Below are 20256 nucleotides of genomic sequence, written 5' to 3'. Positions count from 1 at the left end.
TATTTAAACAGCTTTTTCATTGGCTGAATGAGACTACCTAAACTATGCAAAAGCTGGAAGATATAAATATGCCATATAATCTGTTATATATTGTGTTTGTGTTGCAATTACCACGTGTGCTCGTTGAAGCGTAACGACCGCTTTATAAGCACTCTGTATGCCGGAGAGGTCATTACAATAAATTACTCGAGGAAAGCGTGTATGTGGCTGTACCTGAAGGCAAATACTTTACACTGGCGACGAGGATGGGATCGTCTTACTTGGGAAGTGTTGGTGAATTTTGTGCTGAAACGGAAACATGGCCAACGTACGTGGAAAGGATTGAACAGTTCTTCAAAATTAATGACATTCCACCGGCGCTTTTGAATTTTGTTGGTGCTAAGACATACAGTCTTTTGAAAGATTTGGTTGCACCCTCCAAAACTTACTCAAAAACGTACAAGGAAATTGTGAAAATTTTAACAGAACATTTTTGCCCTACGACCCTCAAAATTTCTGAACGTTTTAAATTTGGAAAGCGTGATCAAATTCCTGGAGAATCTGTAAACCAGTATGTTGCTGTTATCAGAAAGTTAAGTGAAAATTGTCAGTACGGTGATTTTTTGGACGATGCATTAACTCAAAGATTTGTTTGTGGTATACTTTCGGAGACCACACAGCGGCGATTGTTAATTGAAAGTAATTTGAACTTTTCCCAAGCCGTGCTAATAGCTAACACTTTGGAAAAAGCCGATGCTGATACAAAAATAATGAGAAATAATGACATGTCCATTAACAAGTTTAGTAGAAATGAAAATCTAAGAAACCGAAGAGCGTGTGGCAGATGTGGTCGCTCTGGTCATGAAGAATTCAATTGCTTTTTCAAAAGTGCCACGTGTTACAAGTGTGGAAGAATTGGTCATATTGCATCGACTTGTCGGAATCGAAGCAAGCGAAATTTAAACTACATTGCTTCCGAAGATCAACAGGTGCCAGTAAAATGTTGTTTAAATTCCATTGGTGTTACAGAAAATGATAATATAGTGCTTCGACCCCTAATTAACGGAAAACCTGTTATAATGGAACTAGATACTGGGTCTGCACTGTCTATTATGTCCGAAGCTGATTACAAAAATTTGTTTAAAGGCTCCACACTTCAACCAACAAGCATTGTTTTAAAAACTTATTCAAATGAGAGAATCATTCCTCTGGGGTTTCTGCGAGTTACGGTGGAATACCGATCTACCCGTTTATACTTGAACCTTTATGTTGTGGAAATAAATGGTCCGACTTTATTTGGTCGTGAGTGGCTGCGTGCCTTTTGTAAATCTGGAAGTCATGAAGTTTTTAGTTGTTTGAAGTTTAATGTAACAAACCGTCCGCTGGTCACCGAGTTTCCAGAGTTGTTTGATGACAAATTAGGAACATTAAAAGAAATAAAAGGAAAATTATATCTTAAATCTAACGCAAAACCGGTTTTCTGTAAGGCCAGATCACTTCCATACTCCATAAAGCAAAAAGTTGAAGCTGAATTAGAGAGGTTGACATCTGAAGGGATATTGGAGTCCGTTCCTTACAGTGAGTGGGCAACCCCTGTCGTACCCGTGTTGAAAAAGGATGGCTCCGTAAGATTGTGCGGAGATTTTAAAGTAACTTTAAATCCAGTCTTAAACATAGAGCAATATCCCTTGCCTAAAGTAACTGATATTTTTGCCACGTTAGCTGGAGGAAATCGTTTTACAAAACTGGATTTAAAAAAATGCGTATTTGCAAATGACAATGGAAGACGAATGTAAACATTTGCTTACCATTAATACGCACAAAGGACTCTTTCGTTACAACCGCCTAGTTTTTGGGGTAGCTTCAGCCCCGGCATTATGGCAAAAGGCTATGGATCAAGTGTTGCAAGGGTAAAAAGGAGTACAATGTTTATTGGATGATATGATAATAACTGGAGCAACAGATCTAGAACATACAGAAAATCTGCGAAATGTTCTCCAGCGATTGTCGTCTTATGGGTTAAAAGTCAATCCGAACAAGTGTGAGTTTTTCAAGAATCAAATTGAATTTTGTGGCCATGTTGTAGATAAAGAGGGATTGCATAAATCACAAGATAAAATTGAGGCGGTCACAAATTGTCCGACCCCACAGAATGTGTCCCAGCTTCGTTCGTTCCTTGGCCTAGTTAATTATTATCATCGATTTTTGCCCAATCTGTCATCTTTGTTGCATCCGTTATGTGAACTTTTAGAGAAAGGTCGTAGATGGAACTGGTCCTTGGAATGCATTCAGTCATTTGATAAAACTCGTAAACTGATGGCTTCTGATAAGGTTCTTACGCATTATGACGTAAATTTGCCAATTAAGTTAGCATGTGATGCATCGCCGTACGGCATTGGTGCAGTTATGTCACATGTAATGCCGGAAGGCATTGAGCGACCCATTGCGTACATCTCGAGATCTCTGTCGAAGTCCGAGAAAAACTATTCGCAAATTGATAAAAAAGCTTTAGCAATTGTGTGGGCTGTGCAAAAGTTTCACATTTACTTGTTTGGTCGACATTTTACGCTAGTGACTGACCACGAGCCTCTCACTTCTATATTTCATCCAAAAAGAAGCATTCCTGTAATGTCGGCACAACGTTTGCAACGTTATGCCATTATTTTATCCGGCCACAATTATTCCATCGAATACCGCAGTACAACTCAACACGGCAACGCTGATTGTTTGTCTAGATTACCGCAAGGTTCCACTGAAACCTCGTGCGATGCTGCAAGCAATTTTTATTTAAAGCAGATTGACTTTTTTCCTGTAACGGCCGAGGATATTGCTAAACACACACGTTCAGATAAAATTTTGTCACGGGTGTTTGCTTGCGTGACATCGGGCAATTGGGTGCCGGAAAGTGCCAATATGCCATATTATTATCGAAGAAATGAGTTATCCACATTTTACGGATGTTTGGTTTGGGGACCCAGAGTGGTTATTCCAGAAAATCTAAGGTCCTCTATTTTGCAGGAATTACACAACGGACACCTGGGTGTTGTGAAAATGAAACAAATCGCACGAAATTACGTCTGGTGGCCCAACCTTGATAAACATATTGAAGAATTGTCCAAGAACTGTTCGGGGTGCTTACAAAATAGGAACGTACCACCTGTAGTAAAATACCACCCCTGGCAAACTTGTGTTAAACCATGGCAACGCATACATATAGACTTTGCAGGTCCTGTGGAAAACCACATGCTCTTGGTGATCGTGGATGCCTATTCTAAGTGGCCGGAGGTAATCCCAATGCATTCCACCACGGCGGCTGCAGCTATAGACGAACTTCGCAACGTTTTCTCGAGGAACGGTATTCCTGAAAAGATTGTTTCTGACAATGGTCCTCAATTCATTTCACAGGAGTTCCAGACGTTCCTGAAGATGAACGGTATTCGTCATATGAAGACTGCTCCATACTCACCAGCCACGAACGGCCAAGCGGACAAACCGTAAAGAGAGGTTTACAGTCGATGTCAAACGACACCGGGAGCATCAAAAGCAAACTGTCAAGATTTTTGCTGTCCTACCGCAATGCTCCTCATGCATTGTTAGGAGAGTCCCCTGCCAAGCTGTTCATCAAGCGCAATCTGAGAACCCGCCTGGATCTTGTTCAACCCGCGGGAGAGGGAAGGGTCGAGAAATGTGTAGAAAAGCACATCGACAAACACCACGGGCAACGGCCACGAACATTTGCAGTTGGTCAAAAAGTGGCAACCCTAGATTATCGCGCTCGTAGTAAGCGTTGGGCAGTTGGCGTCATTGAAAAAGTTCTCGGGCCACTGACCTATCTTGTACGTGTAAATTGTAAATTTATTTGGAAGCGTCACATTAATCAGTTAATTGACATGTCGGGAAATAACGATCGTGATATTGTACAATGTAATTCGCCGTGTTTCGACGATTTTGTTTTTGATAACCGTTCCAACCTTTCGAACGACACTCATGCTCGTTATCCTACGAGAACTCGACATCCGCCAACCAGATATGGATGTGAGAATTAGGATTTGTTTGTAGGGAGGATTGTTATATATTGTGTTTGTGTTGCAATTACCACGTGTGCTCGTTGAAGCGTAACGACCGCTTTATAAGCACTCTGTATGCCGGAGAGGTCATTACAATAAATTACCCGAGGAAAGCGTGTATGTGGCAGTACCTGAAGGCAAATACTTTACATAATCAATGTCTAAATTATTATGATAACAACTTAATAAAGCGATCCTGATTTAACTCCAAAAATACTGGCATACATAAAACTTCCACTTACAACACCCATACCTTCGACCAACAACCTAAAGTATACTTCAAATTTTAAGTTCAATCAAAACCCCAAGTGGAGACTGAACACTGCGCACGTACCAACAACACAAACAATCTTATTGCTCTGGCAATGCACAACGAATGAAGTTATAACCATAATTTAAGTGTTTTGAAAAAATATTAAGACTGGTTCCGCTTGAATGTACCTGGTAACTTTGCGGCAGTTTCAATGAAAATGCATACAGAAGAAACATGAAACCACTATAGAAGAAACATGGAAGCCTTTTGCCTCATGCAAAAAAAGGAAACAATGCTAATTTTTCTCGAAATTGCCCTGAAAAGAGCCTTGGCGTTGAATGGTGGTTCATCATGTCGTCGTCGTCCTCAATGCTGCTTTGCCAACTTGGTGGTTTTCAGTCGGGCCAACCACTCTTCTTTCGTCTCCTTCGCCGGGTTCTGTGGACAGTAGAGGTATCCCCTCTGACAACTGTGCCCCGTTTCCTTGGTACGTGGCAGTCCACACACCTTGCAGCAATTATGACTTTGCCTTCGCACATTTACTTATTGAAGGCCCTTCTCATGCCGCTTTCTGTTGCGGTATGCTGTTGTTCTAGAAGTGGAAGCCGCAGCCTCCACGACAACATTCGTGGCAACATTGTCTTCAACGGCTTGGGCGCGCTGGCGGGAGACTGCCTTTCCTGTCGTGTTCTCAGGGAGCTAGTAGTGATGCTCCTCTCTGTGGTCGTATGACAGAGGAACCGGCAGGAGCTGTCGACAATGGCTGGAAAGCAGTAGCAGCAGGATTAGGCAGATCTAGGCCTTGAAGCAAGACTTGCTTTTCCTGCTTCTTGACTTTTTTGATGTACCTGAAATAGATTTAACATAAATATTGCACATTGAATTTAGGGACTAAAGGCAATTATCACGACACCGAACAATAGTGTTATATAGAGTTACACGTACCATTGTGATAATGTCCTTTGGTTGATTTCAAAGAGCTGGAGTGAGGTCTGGCTCATCACATGGTGGTTGTTGATAATCAGCTGCCTGATGGAAATGTAGGCAGCTGAAATCAAGCTCCAGCGTGGAGTTGATGAAGTACCAACTTTCTTGAGGGAAGGAAACAGCCTGGAAAGGTGTCCGCAAAGGGCCTTGACAAGCCGACTGCTGTCGGGACAATTTGCAGGACCTGTGCGCTCCCCCACCATGCAGCGCCTAACGCTGTGTGCTCCAGCCACTGTTGTTGATTTGGCCCTTTTACAGCGACCTTGAGTGAGCTGAGGCTGGTGATGAGCATGATAGGTGATCTTAACTTTGTCCTTATCATGCAGCCTCCCCCACAAACCAACTATATGGGAAGCCTGGTTATGACTGAGGGAGTTTTGGTCTCGGAGACTGGCAAGATAGCTTCCTAGATCCTGAACCTTGTCAAAACCAGGGATATTGTCAGGTCCAACAGACACATATGTGTCAGCAACTGTTTCACTGGAGGGTTCAGACACCCCCACATCATCTGGCTCACCGGTGGATGGAGTTGGCCACTGCACAACGCGGGCACAACCGCTTGTTGCTGACATGGCGGGTGGCGGTGTTTCCTCGGACTTTTGGACAAGCTGGGGAGGGCATCGGAGGCACGAGATATGGGCACCATAGGTGCCGGGTCATTGGATGCCACACCAATGGTTTCATTACCGTCGTCCTCAAATCCTTCATCCTCATCAAAGTGAAGGTCACCCTCCTCATCAGCCTGTTCAGAGTCGAGGGTCTTGTTTATCTGCAAAAGAGAAAGCTATAAAGTCATATTATGATCGTTATTGAATCACTGTAAACAAACATACCAGTGTATTTTCCGGAAAGGGGGGAGAGGCTGGCGATGAATTTACATGTTCACCGCATGTAACAAGTGACTGTCATACGACCGGATTGCTGCCTTTGGGCCTTGCACAGCAGCAGCACCGCGGTCTTTATTCCAGCGGACAATCCCTTCCAGCAAGTAGGTCTGGAAGTCTTGGTCGTTGGCAGTTACACCTGCACAATAAATAAAAAAAAAAATTTACATATTCTGCACTTCCCTAAGCACACAACAGCGGTTACATTCAACTTTTCATATGTAGCATGGAATATTGTTGATTGTTTGTCATAGTTCATTGAATCACTTCCACAGAATTTAGTGGATTAACAGTTACACTAACCAGGGATAAAATTTTTGAGGTGCACATGAAATGTATCAAGGGAAGACGAACCCCACGCACAAGGGAAGATCTTCAAAACAACACCGCCCTCAGTGAGGGTGCCTGTCTGGGTGTACAGGGGAGGTCCTTCTTGCAGATCCTGAATGCAGACCACATGTTGTTGTTGAGTATCCCAGGTTGTTAAAGAGAGGCACACCCGTGGTGTCTCTGCCATGGTCTGACATTAGGACCTCGATGAGATGCCCAATGAGACTGATGGTCTTATCTGTGCCTATGGTTCGCCGACGACAATGACGAACAAAGCTCCTTTTTGCCAATTTTCTTGGCGACATCATCGTCGGACAAATTTGGGAATCCCTGCACTTTCAGTTTACCCTGCTTGGCGAGAAAAAAATGGTGGAGATCTTCCGCGTCCCATTCAAAAATGCAAGCTGACAACATGGTCATGAACGCACTGTACAACGGATGACTTTCTGTTGTACAGCAAGTGACCAACCTACTCATGAAGTGCCAGATGTCCAGGAGGATGTGAAGATCCGGCCACCCTGAAAACATTGAAGCAGTACTTCCTTTTGCAGAGCAGTCTCTCTACACGTATATCAACTTGGGTGGAGGCACAGCTGCAAGAGCATAGCGATTCATTAAACCCTGAGCCATGTGATGTAGGCCAAAACCCTATGTTGCCGTAAGAAAAGACATGATCACCTCACCACGTTCATTTCCTACGTTGGTCACCCATGCAGCTGTTCCAGCCACATGCAAATGACCAAAATGCCAGCAAATATGTAGGACGTTTCCAATTTGTTTTGCTCATTTACGATATAAATATTTTTATTTTGCCGATATAACAAAAAGAAATAACGAAACGCATTCTTTATTAACAACAACTTTGCAACATAAACAAACGCAACACGCATCAAGTTTATAGCGCATTCCTTTCACGCTACTTGACCATTGCGCATATGCACTGTCGTAATCAAATTCTCTAAACGACAATGCGTTGAGCCTCAAACACACAACAGTAGCGTTTTTCGCATTAAAAGCAAGTAACACATTTGCAATTACCAAAAGATTTGGCCAATCGTCATCCCGCTTAGCAGCTATTTTTAGCACGAGTCTGTTCATTTCTTGCATGGCCTTCGGCAATTGCACCAGTTGCGGAATCGTGACTTGAATTTTCCAGAAATTGGCAAATGGTTGGGAGGCTTCTCTAAGTTTTGTTCACTGCGCCCAGTCTGGAATACTGTCTTATGTCGTGCACATGTTCAGGAGATGCATGTCATAACTCATTTAGTATTGCTGCCAATTCGCGCAGGGATGCCAGATTTTTGCTAGTGCGTAGAAACGAAATCAACGACCGTAACTGCGCATCTACCGTTGTCACCAGTTCATTCGAGCTGTACGCGTCTTTGACGCACAAAGCTTCTCGATGCGGAGCGCAATGAAGCTCAAGCATGAGGGGACAATGTTGTTTCAACTTCTGTGCAACCCCATTCCTGCATCCCAGCATAGTACTGGCCCCATTAGAAACAAACAACACGCACTTGTCTAAAAGAATCTAAAATTGATCTAGTAATGGACGTGGCAGTTGCAGATTGAAGTTCCCAGTGAAGAGTTTCCAGTGTAAATTGCTTCGAAATATAAAAGCGGTCTTCTGCGGAGACACATCAGTCGTTTCATCAATTTGCATGAAAAAAATGGTGTAGACTTAATAACATTATTTGTGTGAAGTTCGACCTGGCACTAAGCCATTGCTTCCAAAATTGTATAAGTTGAAGCATTGGACCGGTGACCATCAGGAAGTTTGCAGGAACCTGAAGTTGCAACTTGAATCTGAGTGCTCGTCAGATCATGCAGTGATGTTGCTCACTGTATCGGGCGTTCAAAACATACAACATCAGACCTGAAAAAGGAGAAAAAACAATCAGCAACAGAATAACAAATATGTTTATTGTATGAAGCAAATACTACTTTTTTTTTCGAATTTTGTTTAATTGATAGCGGCAAAGCAGTGTATGCCACACTGCGATGACGAGGCACGGGTGCTGTTGTCAAAAGTGCACCCAAGAATAAAGATGCCAGCATTGCTGGAATTTAAGTCCAAATATGCCCGTGCAAAACGGGGATGTAAGGTAGACGACGACCATAACGTCTATGGTGGAAAAAGGGTTTTAATAATGAAGGCATCGATTTTGGCCACAAACCCTATCCCAGAGCGTTTGCGCTTAGAGAAAAAGTTAATTGACGTGACATATGAAGGTCAACCAAAACAATGTGATTATTGCAAATTGATGGGACATATCAAAAAAGACTGTCCAAGTTTTGCCAAAAACAATGAAGAAACAAAAGCGGCTGCAAAAGCCGGTGCGGGCGAGGCGGGCGCAGGTGCGTAAGCCCCAACGCCAGGTGCGAAGACGTCAGAAACGGCTGATAACAGCGCCGTTACAACTCCAGGTGTGGCACTGAAGATGCGCCGCCAACCGTGACAGCTGACGTCACGGGAAGCGGTGCGAAGACTTCAGAGGCGCCACAAACCCCCCCGCGTCCCAACGCCCTTCGTCGACAAGACTCCAGATGCCAATGTTGGCTGATACCGCCACAAAGTCATCATCAATAACAACAACAACAACAGCTGATATCCCCAAAGGCAAACCGGGACAACCAAGGCTTCACCGAGGTCACCCGCCGCAACAAACGAAAGAGCAGCCCCGGAACACAACGGAAGTCGGCACCATGCTGTAATATAGCCTACACTACCGGCAAGAATATCAAATGTTTATGCGGTATTCTTCATATGAGATGCCGGTGCGGCCAATGGGCCTCTCCCAAGATGCCTATGCGAGCCCCTCGCGGTGCGCAAACAATAACTGTAGAAGGCTGCTCATCGCATGCGGTTGCGGCGCATATTATAACTTGAGATCGGGAGAGAAAGTCACGTGTAATACATGTACGGCACATATCCCTCATGACTTTAATTCCACTTGTTTTTAACTCCCCCACCCCCCTAGCGGACAAAATTTATTTTGTTTACTGTAATTTTTTTTTCCAAACGTAAATTTTCACTTTTGTTTTTGTCTTGTTTTATAATGGCGCCCACATCATACATACGTCTGTGCACTTTAAATGTAAACGGCTTAGGCCAAGCACCTAAGAGAAAAGCCCTGTTCCGGTACCTTTCCTCTTTGAAATTTGACCTTTATTGTCTTCAAGAAACTCACTCTACTCCCCAAACCGAATCCCTCTGGAAGTCTGAATGGACTTCCGGCCCCATCCTCTTAAACTCGGCACCTCAGAAAGGCTCTGCCTCAGGAGGTGTCGCAGTCTTGTAAATATTTATGCCCCCTCCGGAAAGAATAACCAGACACTAAACGGAGATTTTAACTGCGTCCTCAACCCAGCCCTTGATTAAACTATTAGCCACCCTCGACCTTCACGACTCCTTCCGCACCCTCCACCCAACCTTATGTCAATTCTCCCGCCGCGCCACCAATTCCCAATCAAGAATAGATAGAATTTACCTAACTCCCTCCTTAATCCCTAAACAACATTCCTTGTCCCTTTTCAGATCACGACTCAGTAATTGTAACTCTTAACCTTATCTCTTCCCCTCCCAGGGGCAAAGGCTCCTGGAAAAACAACACCTCCACCCTCACAGATCCAGCCTTTCTAGAAGACCTCGCACGCCTCTACCCCCTCTGGACAACCCTGGCTCCCCCTTTCCATCCCAACCCCATGGACCATTGGCTCGCTCTCAAAGTCAAATTTAAATCCCTCCTGCAGACTCATTCGAAACGCTTAGCCCTCCAACGCCGCACCCTTACACACACCCTACAACAACAACTTAATAACGCCCGCCAAACATTAAACGACTACCCAACCTCGCAGAACTTGGCCCATTTTCAATCCCTCAAAGATACTACATTTCCCAAGCACGCTCTTCCTTAATCAAATCCCTTTCCTCTGATCCCCATTTTAAAAATATAACAGACAAATCCCTCTATTCACAACTCTTACCCACCCCATATTAGAATCACAGGACCCCCATGGACTTCCTCTCTCAACTCCCAAAGAAATCCTATCACATACACGCACTTTCTTTACAGCCCTCTATTCAGATCAACACCTCCCCTCTAACCCCGGCTATGATTTTAACAACCTTCCTCGAAATCCCATTCCCGATAAATACCTTGACGTTCTTTTAAACCCGATATCCCAATACGAAGTTAAAAAAGCCCTATCTTTTTTCCCCACTGGTAAAACCCCCGGTCCCGATGGTCTCAGCATCCAGTTCTACACCCAAAGCCCTAAACAATTCCTACGCATACATCCCCTCAGAATTTAACCTCGGCCATCTCACCCTCATACACAAGAAAAACGACCCAACCCTCGTAAGTAACTATCGCCCCATCTCTCTTCTCAACACAGATCAAAATCCTCAACCTTAGACTCAAGCCCTTCATACCCTCCATACTTTCCCCCAATCAATTTGCAACAACCGGAAATTCCACATCAGATTTAACATCCCTATTACGCGACCTGCCTCCTCATTCCGATTCTTTTTTCGTCTCTCTTGACTTTCAAAAAGCCTTTGATTCTATTTCCTTTCCTTGGCTCTCTCGCCAGCTTAAACTCAAACGCTTACTAATTATCTTTCTGCGCTCCATTCTTCCGCCACCTCCCGGGCCTTCGTCAACGGTTTTGCCAAGATGGGCTTTCCGGTCAGGAAAGGAGTCAGGCAACCCCTTAGCCTGAACCTCTTCCTGATCGCCTTAGATCCGCTCCTCGTTGACCTCCAACACCGCCCTTCTATATCATCTATCCCTGTGCCATGTCGGAACACACCCAAGGCAATTGCTTATGCCGATGACGTCACCCTTATGGTGCCCATTGGAAAACCCTCTGCAATCAAAGCGGCATGGCACAAAGCAATTCTCTCTTTACGAACCCGAGCCACATCTATCAGCAACCCCTTTCTCACTTTTGACTCAAAATGCATTCTTACCAAAACTATACTTTTACCACACATTTCCTGTTTGGCCAAAACCTACCCCCTATCAACCCAGCAGCGAGAGCGGATCGACGGCTTCGTGGTAGACTTGACCTAGGTGGTTACGGCGCGGCGAACATCCCCCTCTTTGCTGATCTCTCACTTCGTTCTCCTCACATAGAACCTTGCACACCCCCACAGCTTTCCCTCATAGAATATAACATTGGAATATCCTTGGCTAAATTACTCGACCTCAGAATTAGAAACAACCTCCCTCACGCTTTAAGTCCATCCCCCCATTATCAATACCTACTCTCCCTTATTTCTTTAATCAAACCATCTGAATTAGAACTTTTTTCCCAAAAATTAAAACCCCTCTACATCAGACTAACAAACCCCCTTTAACATCACAGACTGGAAAAAAATACAGAACCCCATCTTCCCCAATTATTTAAAAACCTTAACTATCGCCTCACCCACAGAATCCTGCCCCTTAAATGCCAAAAATCCTTTGTTCTTCTTCCATTAGATCAAACCCCCCATTGTCACTTCTGCGCCTTTCCCTTTGAAACCTTTACCCATCTGTTCCACAACTGTCCCTCTATCCAGCCCCTATTATTTTTAGTAAAAAAACACCCTAAATGCACTTCTAAAAAACACCTCCACCTACTTTGACACCCCGGCACATCTTAGATTCCCCAAACTTCCACAGCCAACCACCGAATCCACCACGACCCCCGCCCTTTCAATAACATTCCTCATTACCTGATAACATCCTTTAAATCCTCTATCAACTTTAAACTCGCTATACAGCGAAACGGGGACGACCCTTTTCTCGAATGCGTCTTGGCCGACACCGCCACCTTTTTTAAAAACAATTAACACTCTTCCAGGCAAATTAAGCTAAAAATTGTACTATTTCAACTATGGATGAAGGATGAAGAGAGCTATGTCATTGTCATTCGCAATGACAATGAATTGGTACGTCACAAAATTCTATAATATTTACTTATGTTTTATTTATTATTTATGTTGTATCAATGATTAGACCCATGTTTTTTGGCTAGTAGTGAACACACTCACTCACAGTACTATGATATTAGGCGAAATATATTTTTCTCATAACAAAAAAAAAACATCTGAGCTTTCCACAGATGCTTTATGAAATTTAACATGTAATTATATCGATACGGTGAGCGATCGACAGCCCGCCAGGGACTTTCGGTTTTAAATTGATCCAGTGTTCATTCATTAAACACATTGGAAAGATACAGCCTGAATCACCATGGACCCGACATTTGAAAATTACCAAAAAGGTGTGTACATGGAAGCCAAAGTTAAGTTTTTGAGGCGAAGCTTGCGATGTTACGCCTGTGTAACAAACAGTGTAACAATCTGCTTCACAATTGGTTGGCATTACCCGAAGCCTCTCGAATCGTAACGGCCAAATTTATTGAACGGTACAATTGGCTTGCGGCAAAAAAGTAACGAGTTATAGCACCGCACCCAGAAGTAATTTGAAACCTTAGACACCAAGGAACAGAAAAAGCAAAGTGCGGTAGAATTTGCGAAAACAAGCAAAAGTCCGAAAGTTTGGCCTGAATTTTGTGCCAACGCCGCAGTGGAATGAAACAACACAACATTCAGAATGGGTTAACGCAATTAGACATGTTCGTCGTATGGTGAAGATGACGAGATCAAAGAGTCGATCCCTGAAAAGCTCAAAATACCGAAGCTTAACAGGCCTAACAAAAGTTAACTGAGCGATGAAGTTCTAGCCTACACAGAAATGGTATTTGCCAAAATCAGAAATATGGAGACATCCGCCAAACGCCTATTCGTTGATCGCAATAATCTGACTTCAAATCTCGCCTTGACCATCCAAAATTTTTCTCTTATTAGAACCAAAACGTATTCCCTTACACTTTGGCCAGACATTACGTGAAAATGTCTTGCAATTAGCTCAGAAGCGCGGCCACGTCCGGGCAAGATTACGCGCTTTGCAAAGGCTGGTTCTTCGACACAAATTAGTTCATCAATTAAACAAGGATTCAAGTTATAAATCGAACTGGATTCGTGGATAGGTTTCCCCACTTTCAGGGAGATATACTCCTTACCGTAATATTCTTGTTGAACCATAAAGAGTGTTCGATTTTTTTTCTGCTACAGTTATAGTGCTTAAAGTCGTTCTCTGGTCAGGATTGCGTAATGCTTCTGAAAACCTAATAATCGATCCTACAATACGAATCATCGATTGCCAGGATGAGGGCCTCTCCTACACCCTGTGCAAAACGCTATTGAAATTTGTAACAACAGCACATGTTGTTGCTGTCAGTTTAACTTCTGGATCTGGAATGGCGTTGAAGAAATTAGGTTGTCGAAGAAAACCAGTATCACGGCTCCAAAGTAAGTCTGGCCCGTTCAGCCATTGTTTACACTTCAAAAAACTCGTAACTTACTCCCCTTGACGCGTGGTCAGTAGGGATGTCAAGAGTCGGCACATACTTCCACTGGCATGACTTGGACATATTCAAAATTTGAACAATGCGATTTGCAACAAACGTATGAAAGCATTTGCTGGTATTACGTATATATCCGCAAAACTGTCACAAGGTTACAGAATCAATGTCAAGTTGCAATTCCTTTTCCTGCTACGTTTGTATGATCGTTGCCATAAAAAAAGCGAACATACGAAACGCAACAGTAAGCTGTTAGGGGTGTGTCACAAAAGGTATGGATTTCAACTCTTCCTAAATTTGGCAGTTTAAAACAGCGAGGTATCATCCTGAAATATCGGAGACAACTTTAATAAATCAAGAGAGGTTTGTATAAGCTTGCGACAGTTCGACCAATACAATTATTTCTATTTTGTTGTTTAGTCAGTTCCAGGCTACGACTGTTCCCTTATTTTTTTTCAGAATCTAGCCCTCTGGTTAGCATTGTTTTCTAATCAGCGACACCAATTTCCTAGTTTAGTTTCACTTAATACTAGTTCTTATTCTCAGAGTCTCCATATGTTTTAATGACACCAAAACCAACCTCGGACGATTTCTCGCGTGCACAAATTGTCCACTGGGCGACTTCAGTGGCTCTAGACGATTGCCTGATTAAAGACCAAACAAAAAACATGTCTTTTGATTTGCTGTCAGGTGGGATTGGTTTAAGTTTCAAGTCGAAGTCGATATTATCGCCCGTCGGTTATCTGACACCGCTCATTGGAAACATAGAAACATACTTGTTCAATTACTGCTACTCGCCTCTCGTCGAGGCGTCCATTCGCGAAGAAGACACTCGCGTGGAAAACATATTCTTATCAACAGATAAAACTAAGTTTTCTCCACTTGGTGCGCCTTCGCTTTGTCGCCAGGTTTCGGATGTGATTTTTTAACAGGTCAAACGAAAACGACTTCAGGATAGTGCACATAGTACACCGCCACCGCCTGAATCGAAATAAAACGCGAGCCAATGCGTCCCAGTTCGGTTACTTTTATCGGTATTTACAATGTACGCTTTTGGCAAGGGGTGGTGGTTTAAACCTTTTACGGGCGTAGACTCCATGACCAACATGTCGCTTTTTGATGTGTGGGCGAAGTGAAAGTTTATCATTGAGTACATTCAGAAATGTTGCATTGCAGCCGTATTCGTGTGTATGCAGGGCGTACACGTGACGTCGAACCGCCAACAAAGTTTTCAGTTTTTTCGCACAAAAATTGCACAAGTACATTTTAGCATTCACATTGACCTATTTGACCCTTCCTAAACCAGAAAAAGTCAACGTTTGAGCAACACTCGTACGCAGTAATTAAGATGCGAACAACATATTTTTAAGAGGATAAGCATTTGACCTATTTGACGTTTTTTTAGCAGTTTTGGTGCGAGTTTGTAGCAACAAATATGTAACAATATTTATTAAGTTTTAAATTTTGCGCTCTTTTTCCGTCATCTAGTGATTGGCGGGAATTCGCCCGAAAGGTCAGGCGAACGTTGACCTCGGTGAGTTAACGAGTGATAACATCGCAGCAAGGTATTTGAAGAAATGATGAATTCGTCTGTAGAGATGTCACCAATTTGGTTCAAGATGCTTTAAACGAAATCCCAGAAAATAACATGGAAAAAAATTGTGCCAGGCGTGCCTTTCGGTCACACTCTTAAGCATGACACCCTGCCTGTGATGTCTGATGCCAGATGATTGAGGGTGATAATTTGCCCATTGGAAATGAGTCTGAGCCTGCCGGTTCAAGTTTTGAAAATACAACCCATCCATTTCCCAAATCGTTTCCGATAAAATCCTGCCAAAATGCTGATAAAAACAGGTTTACTTGCCGACAAAAGAGAAATAACCTCTGAGATCATTAGAGTCATGAAAAATTAGGTAACAGTTATTTATTATAACCATCCTGGTAGAATTTTGAGAAGGGCAACAGTTTTGGTGGCACTTGGAAAAGCTTCACTGGGTATAAGGGAGGAAGAAGCCAAGGTAGGTCATATTTATTGTAAATGTAACCCTCTAATATATGCATGAAATTATAGCTAAGAATTATTACTAATCAGTTTGTGCTTTAGATCTTCTGGTTGCATAAAATAACACAAAAATTAAACACCCAACTAAAACAAATAAGAAAGTCAAAAATGGAAAAAACCAGCATCAAAAAGAGCAAACAACAATTTGTCTGGACTTGCAAATACATCGGTTGATGGAGGACAATTCTTTAATGGAACAACATCAAATGGTTTGTTTGTGTTTGAACAAAACCACAATATATTTATTTTGTGTAATCTTTTTGTTTCTAGCTGCTACTTAGAAAGCTGCATTCCTCTCGCGAAATAACCTTTTTTTATAATAACATTTTTTTAGAGCTTGAAACAAGAATTTATGAAGCCAGTCATTCTCCGAAACAAAAAAATTGTTTCAGAGTTAATGGCACAAACGTGAATCACACTGAAACACGCGAAACACGCAGGGGCACGAAAGAAACAGTTTGTGTGTGAAATAAAATCCTGACTACCAAAACAGAGAAAAGGCACTACAGGTATATAATGGTTTTATGGATTAGCAATTAAATTAAACAAAATTGTATTATTTAAATTGAAGGTTGACTACAGTAACGGTCAAAAAGTTTTTAGAGGTGAGTGAAGCAAAAGATGGAGGAAGTGTCCGGTGAAAGGATGCGGGAAGCATTATATAAATGAAGTAAAATGTAAAAGGGTGGTTAGTGGTCTGGAGAGCCACAAAAAATAATGCATCAAGAAATATCTATGGGCAGTGAGGAGCGAAAAAATGTAAAAAAACAGTGCTCTACAAAATCGAGTGCAATGCAATCAATTTTGGAACATTATAAGACTGCACTTACAAAGTGGGTGTTGGGAAGAGAGAAACCACAATTGGAAGTGTCGAAAATACATACATCAAGCAAAGTTAAATGACCTGATGTAAAAGCAGAAGGGTGTAATGGCACCAAATATGTTTATTTTTGAGCTGGAATATCCTGATGTGCATGGAAAAAACGAAAACCTGGTGGGCAAATTTAGCGCCCACTTCTGGAATGCGTCACAATCACTGCGTCACGTAACCCCGTTTACATGACGGTTTAAGACAGCTTTGAAGCTGACTCGCCTATCCGACTCTCTCGTTTTCGGCGAAGAGAAAAAGGAAAGCGTCTTGAGCAGTCTCAGCCTTCGATCTAACGCGGAGAGTGGTTTACGGGACAGCTTACAGCGATTAAGTCAGCTTAAACCTAGTTGCGACAAGTGCCACGAAGAAGTTAGGATTAGGTAAATTGTTTGTGAGGTTGTGCGTTTAGGGTTTGCTGTTTACAATAAACCTTAAAAGTAATCAACTAGTTCTACTACAACTACGTGAGAATGCTCTATGCTGCAAGATACAAAAAAGCAATATTCGTTTTGAGGACCAAAGTTGCATTTTGGAGACCTGAAGGAAACCAATGCATTGCAGGATTGCTGACACTTACTTAAAAGAAGAAGATTGTGTTCGTAAATATGAGACTCCTGTCCCTACTGATGTGTCATGTACATTTTCCATCACAAAAAGAACAATTTTTAGTAACTGAAACTATTATATGGTTTAGCACAGCCATAACAGAACAAGTCAATGCAAACTGATTGTTTATTCATTTTTACTGCATCTTATTTATGAAAGGATTATAAAATACGAAAGCAGGCTTATGTAAACCTTTTTCTATTTGTCAAAATATAACTATCACATCTTCTGTATATTTGTTTCAAATTAATCAACATTGGGCTGCTATGAAACATTCCATTCAGCCTTTTCGGACACTCAATTGTACATGGGATTACGGATTTAGACAGCTTCTGAAAACGATCCTGTGAAGAAGGACAGAGATAATTAATACAACTTAATATAACTATCACTACACAGCCTTTTTGGGGATTTTGTTCTCACTGCAACAAAATGAAGTAGTTTTGAAACCAGCACATACAGTCATGTTTCACCATTAACATTTCTATGGGTGAAATGTAAGACCTAATCATACCTCTGCAACTTTTTAAACTTTGAGTATGGCAGAAATCTAAAATTAAAAGAATCTGTTTAAAAGACCTTCTTTGAATCTTGAATCTGTTTAAAAGACCTTTGTTACACATATTGTTTTGATGCATTTGCATAATATAGTACTTTGCACTTACGGTTTCATTTTTATTGTTGGATACAACAATAGTGTTAACATTATTTTTTTGGATTTTAATTTCCATTTTTCCTGCATGATTGAACAAAATTAATATTCACAACCCGCCAATGATGACAATAAATCAAATATGCAATCAACAGTTAGCCACAAGCCACAAAGCGCTTTAAGTGCAAGTTTCGGCGTATGATAATAAATACCAACCGATGCCCTGCAATACATCCGAACGCATTCGCAACCTGCACAGAAACCGTGTTCATGTCGTTATATTCCCGCCATTTCTTCCATGACGTAACATTTCACAAATTGTGGTGGCCGTCAGATTTTCTGATCAAGCTGTGTCCCGGTTTCACTTTACGCGTCACATACATTCCACAATCACCGCATAACTCGCCGCTTTAAAAGCTGTGATTGCAACAGCAAGACTAGCTAAATAAACTAACTAGCTGCAGTTCACGTCAGGTTTCACAACCTGGCTCAGTCCCAGTTTCTATTCAAAGAAGCTATTCACATATCACACGTGTAAGGGTTTGCCTACTATATTGCGGTTGACTAACTGTAAACTGTGCTTCGATGGCGCTAACGCGTGAATCTCCTATAATTGTTGATCCAAAATCTGTCGAACTGTAATTCTGTCGGTTTCACAAGAAAACAGTTGAATCCGAACAAACAGTTACTATCCGGCTGTAGGAATAAATCCCAAGGCGGAGAATAACTTGTAGAGTCCTAATAATTATTGCAAGGTCTTGTCAACAAATAGAAGATCAAAGATAGACGATGGTTCCGAAAAGAATAGAATCGAGCCCAATTACCAGGCGCACATGACTATTTATACTTGGGCTATCGAAGGCTTATTGGTTGGTTTAGTCATGTGCTGCTATGCATTCAAGAACAAATGTGTGGTGTGACATGCATGGGCGAACATTTTATGTGGTTGAATGAATCAGTTTAACTGAAGACAAATGGTTCACGAAGGAGTTATTGTGTTTTGTTGCGGAAGAGGTTGCAACTGCAGGTTATGTTGCGCAAGGGGCTTGTGCAACTTTGCACAAGAGGCTGCAAGGTGCTTGTGCAATGCTGCAAAGTGCTTGTGTGGGCGGATGTTACACATGCGTTCCACAATCACCGCATAACTTACAAGCTGCAGTTCACGTCAGGTTTTCTGACCTGGCTGTGTTACAGTTTCACACCCAAAGAAGCTATGAACACGTCACATATTTTCCACAATCACCGCATTACTAAATATATTAAAAGCTGCAACGGTCGCAACAACACTCTTAGCAAAGATAATTAAACTTAACAAATTACAGGGCACGTAAGGTTTTCCAACCTGGCTGTGTCCCGGTGTCACTCTCTAAGAAGCTATTAACAGCTCACATATACTTTCCACAATCACCGCATAACTCGCCGCTTCAAAAGCTGTCACTGCAACAGCAAGACTTTTTCCAAATATAATTAAACTAACAAGTTGCAGTTCACGTCAGGTTTTCCAACCTTACTGTGTTCCGGTGTCACACATAAAGAAGCTATTAACAGCTCACATACTTTCCACAATCACCGCATAACTCGCCGCTTTAAAAGCTGAAACTGCAACAGCAAGACTTTTACCAAATATAATTAAACCAACAAGCTGCAGTTCACATCAGGTTTTCCAACCTGGCTGTGTTCTGGTGTCAAACAAAGGAATGTACAAAATTAATACTTGTTAAGCAAAACCAGACTTTCATCTAGCTCACTCGTGTTATAAAACAGTACACTTATCCTCAGGAAACAGTAACACGAAAGTTCAGGAAAACAGTGAAATTATTGAGGCTGATGGGAACCAGTACAATTTAACATAAAAAAACAACACTGAATTTAGTAAATATGATAAATGGTGCTTACTATGCGTTGTCTTCGCACATAAACCGGTCAAACAAATGGGTACGTTAAATATAAAATGCTCTGACATTTATGTTAATATTTGATATGCTATTGCTTAGCAAGATAAAGTTTACGAATAATGTGTTTAATGATGTACTTACGTTGTTGCCTACATTCTGGCCGAAAAATATGACGATATAGAAGAAAAACGACGAACCTCCGGCCAAACAATCCAGGCTAGGAGCATCTGAAGGAAGCGGAGCAAATGCAA

General features: G+C 42.0%; 1 protein-coding gene across 1 annotated transcript; it reads left to right on the top strand.

Annotated features, from left to right (window-relative positions):
- The first annotated feature begins 245 nt into the window (after positions 1-245).
- LOC145909184 (uncharacterized) lies at positions 246-1158 on the top strand. Its single transcript, XM_082996513.1, has 2 exons — positions 246-968; positions 1126-1158. The coding sequence occupies exons 1-2, from the start codon at positions 246-248 to the stop codon at positions 1156-1158; spliced, it is 756 nt and encodes a 251-aa protein (XP_082852639.1).
- The last annotated feature ends 19098 nt before the right edge of the window (positions 1159-20256 follow it).

Source organism: Ascidia mentula, chromosome 7 (genome assembly GCF_947561715.1).
Source record: "Ascidia mentula chromosome 7, kaAscMent1.1, whole genome shotgun sequence".
NCBI lineage: Eukaryota > Metazoa > Chordata > Ascidiacea > Phlebobranchia > Ascidiidae > Ascidia > Ascidia mentula.
Note: the sequence above shows the minus strand (reverse complement) of the source record. Positions and strands in the feature narration are given on the sequence as shown.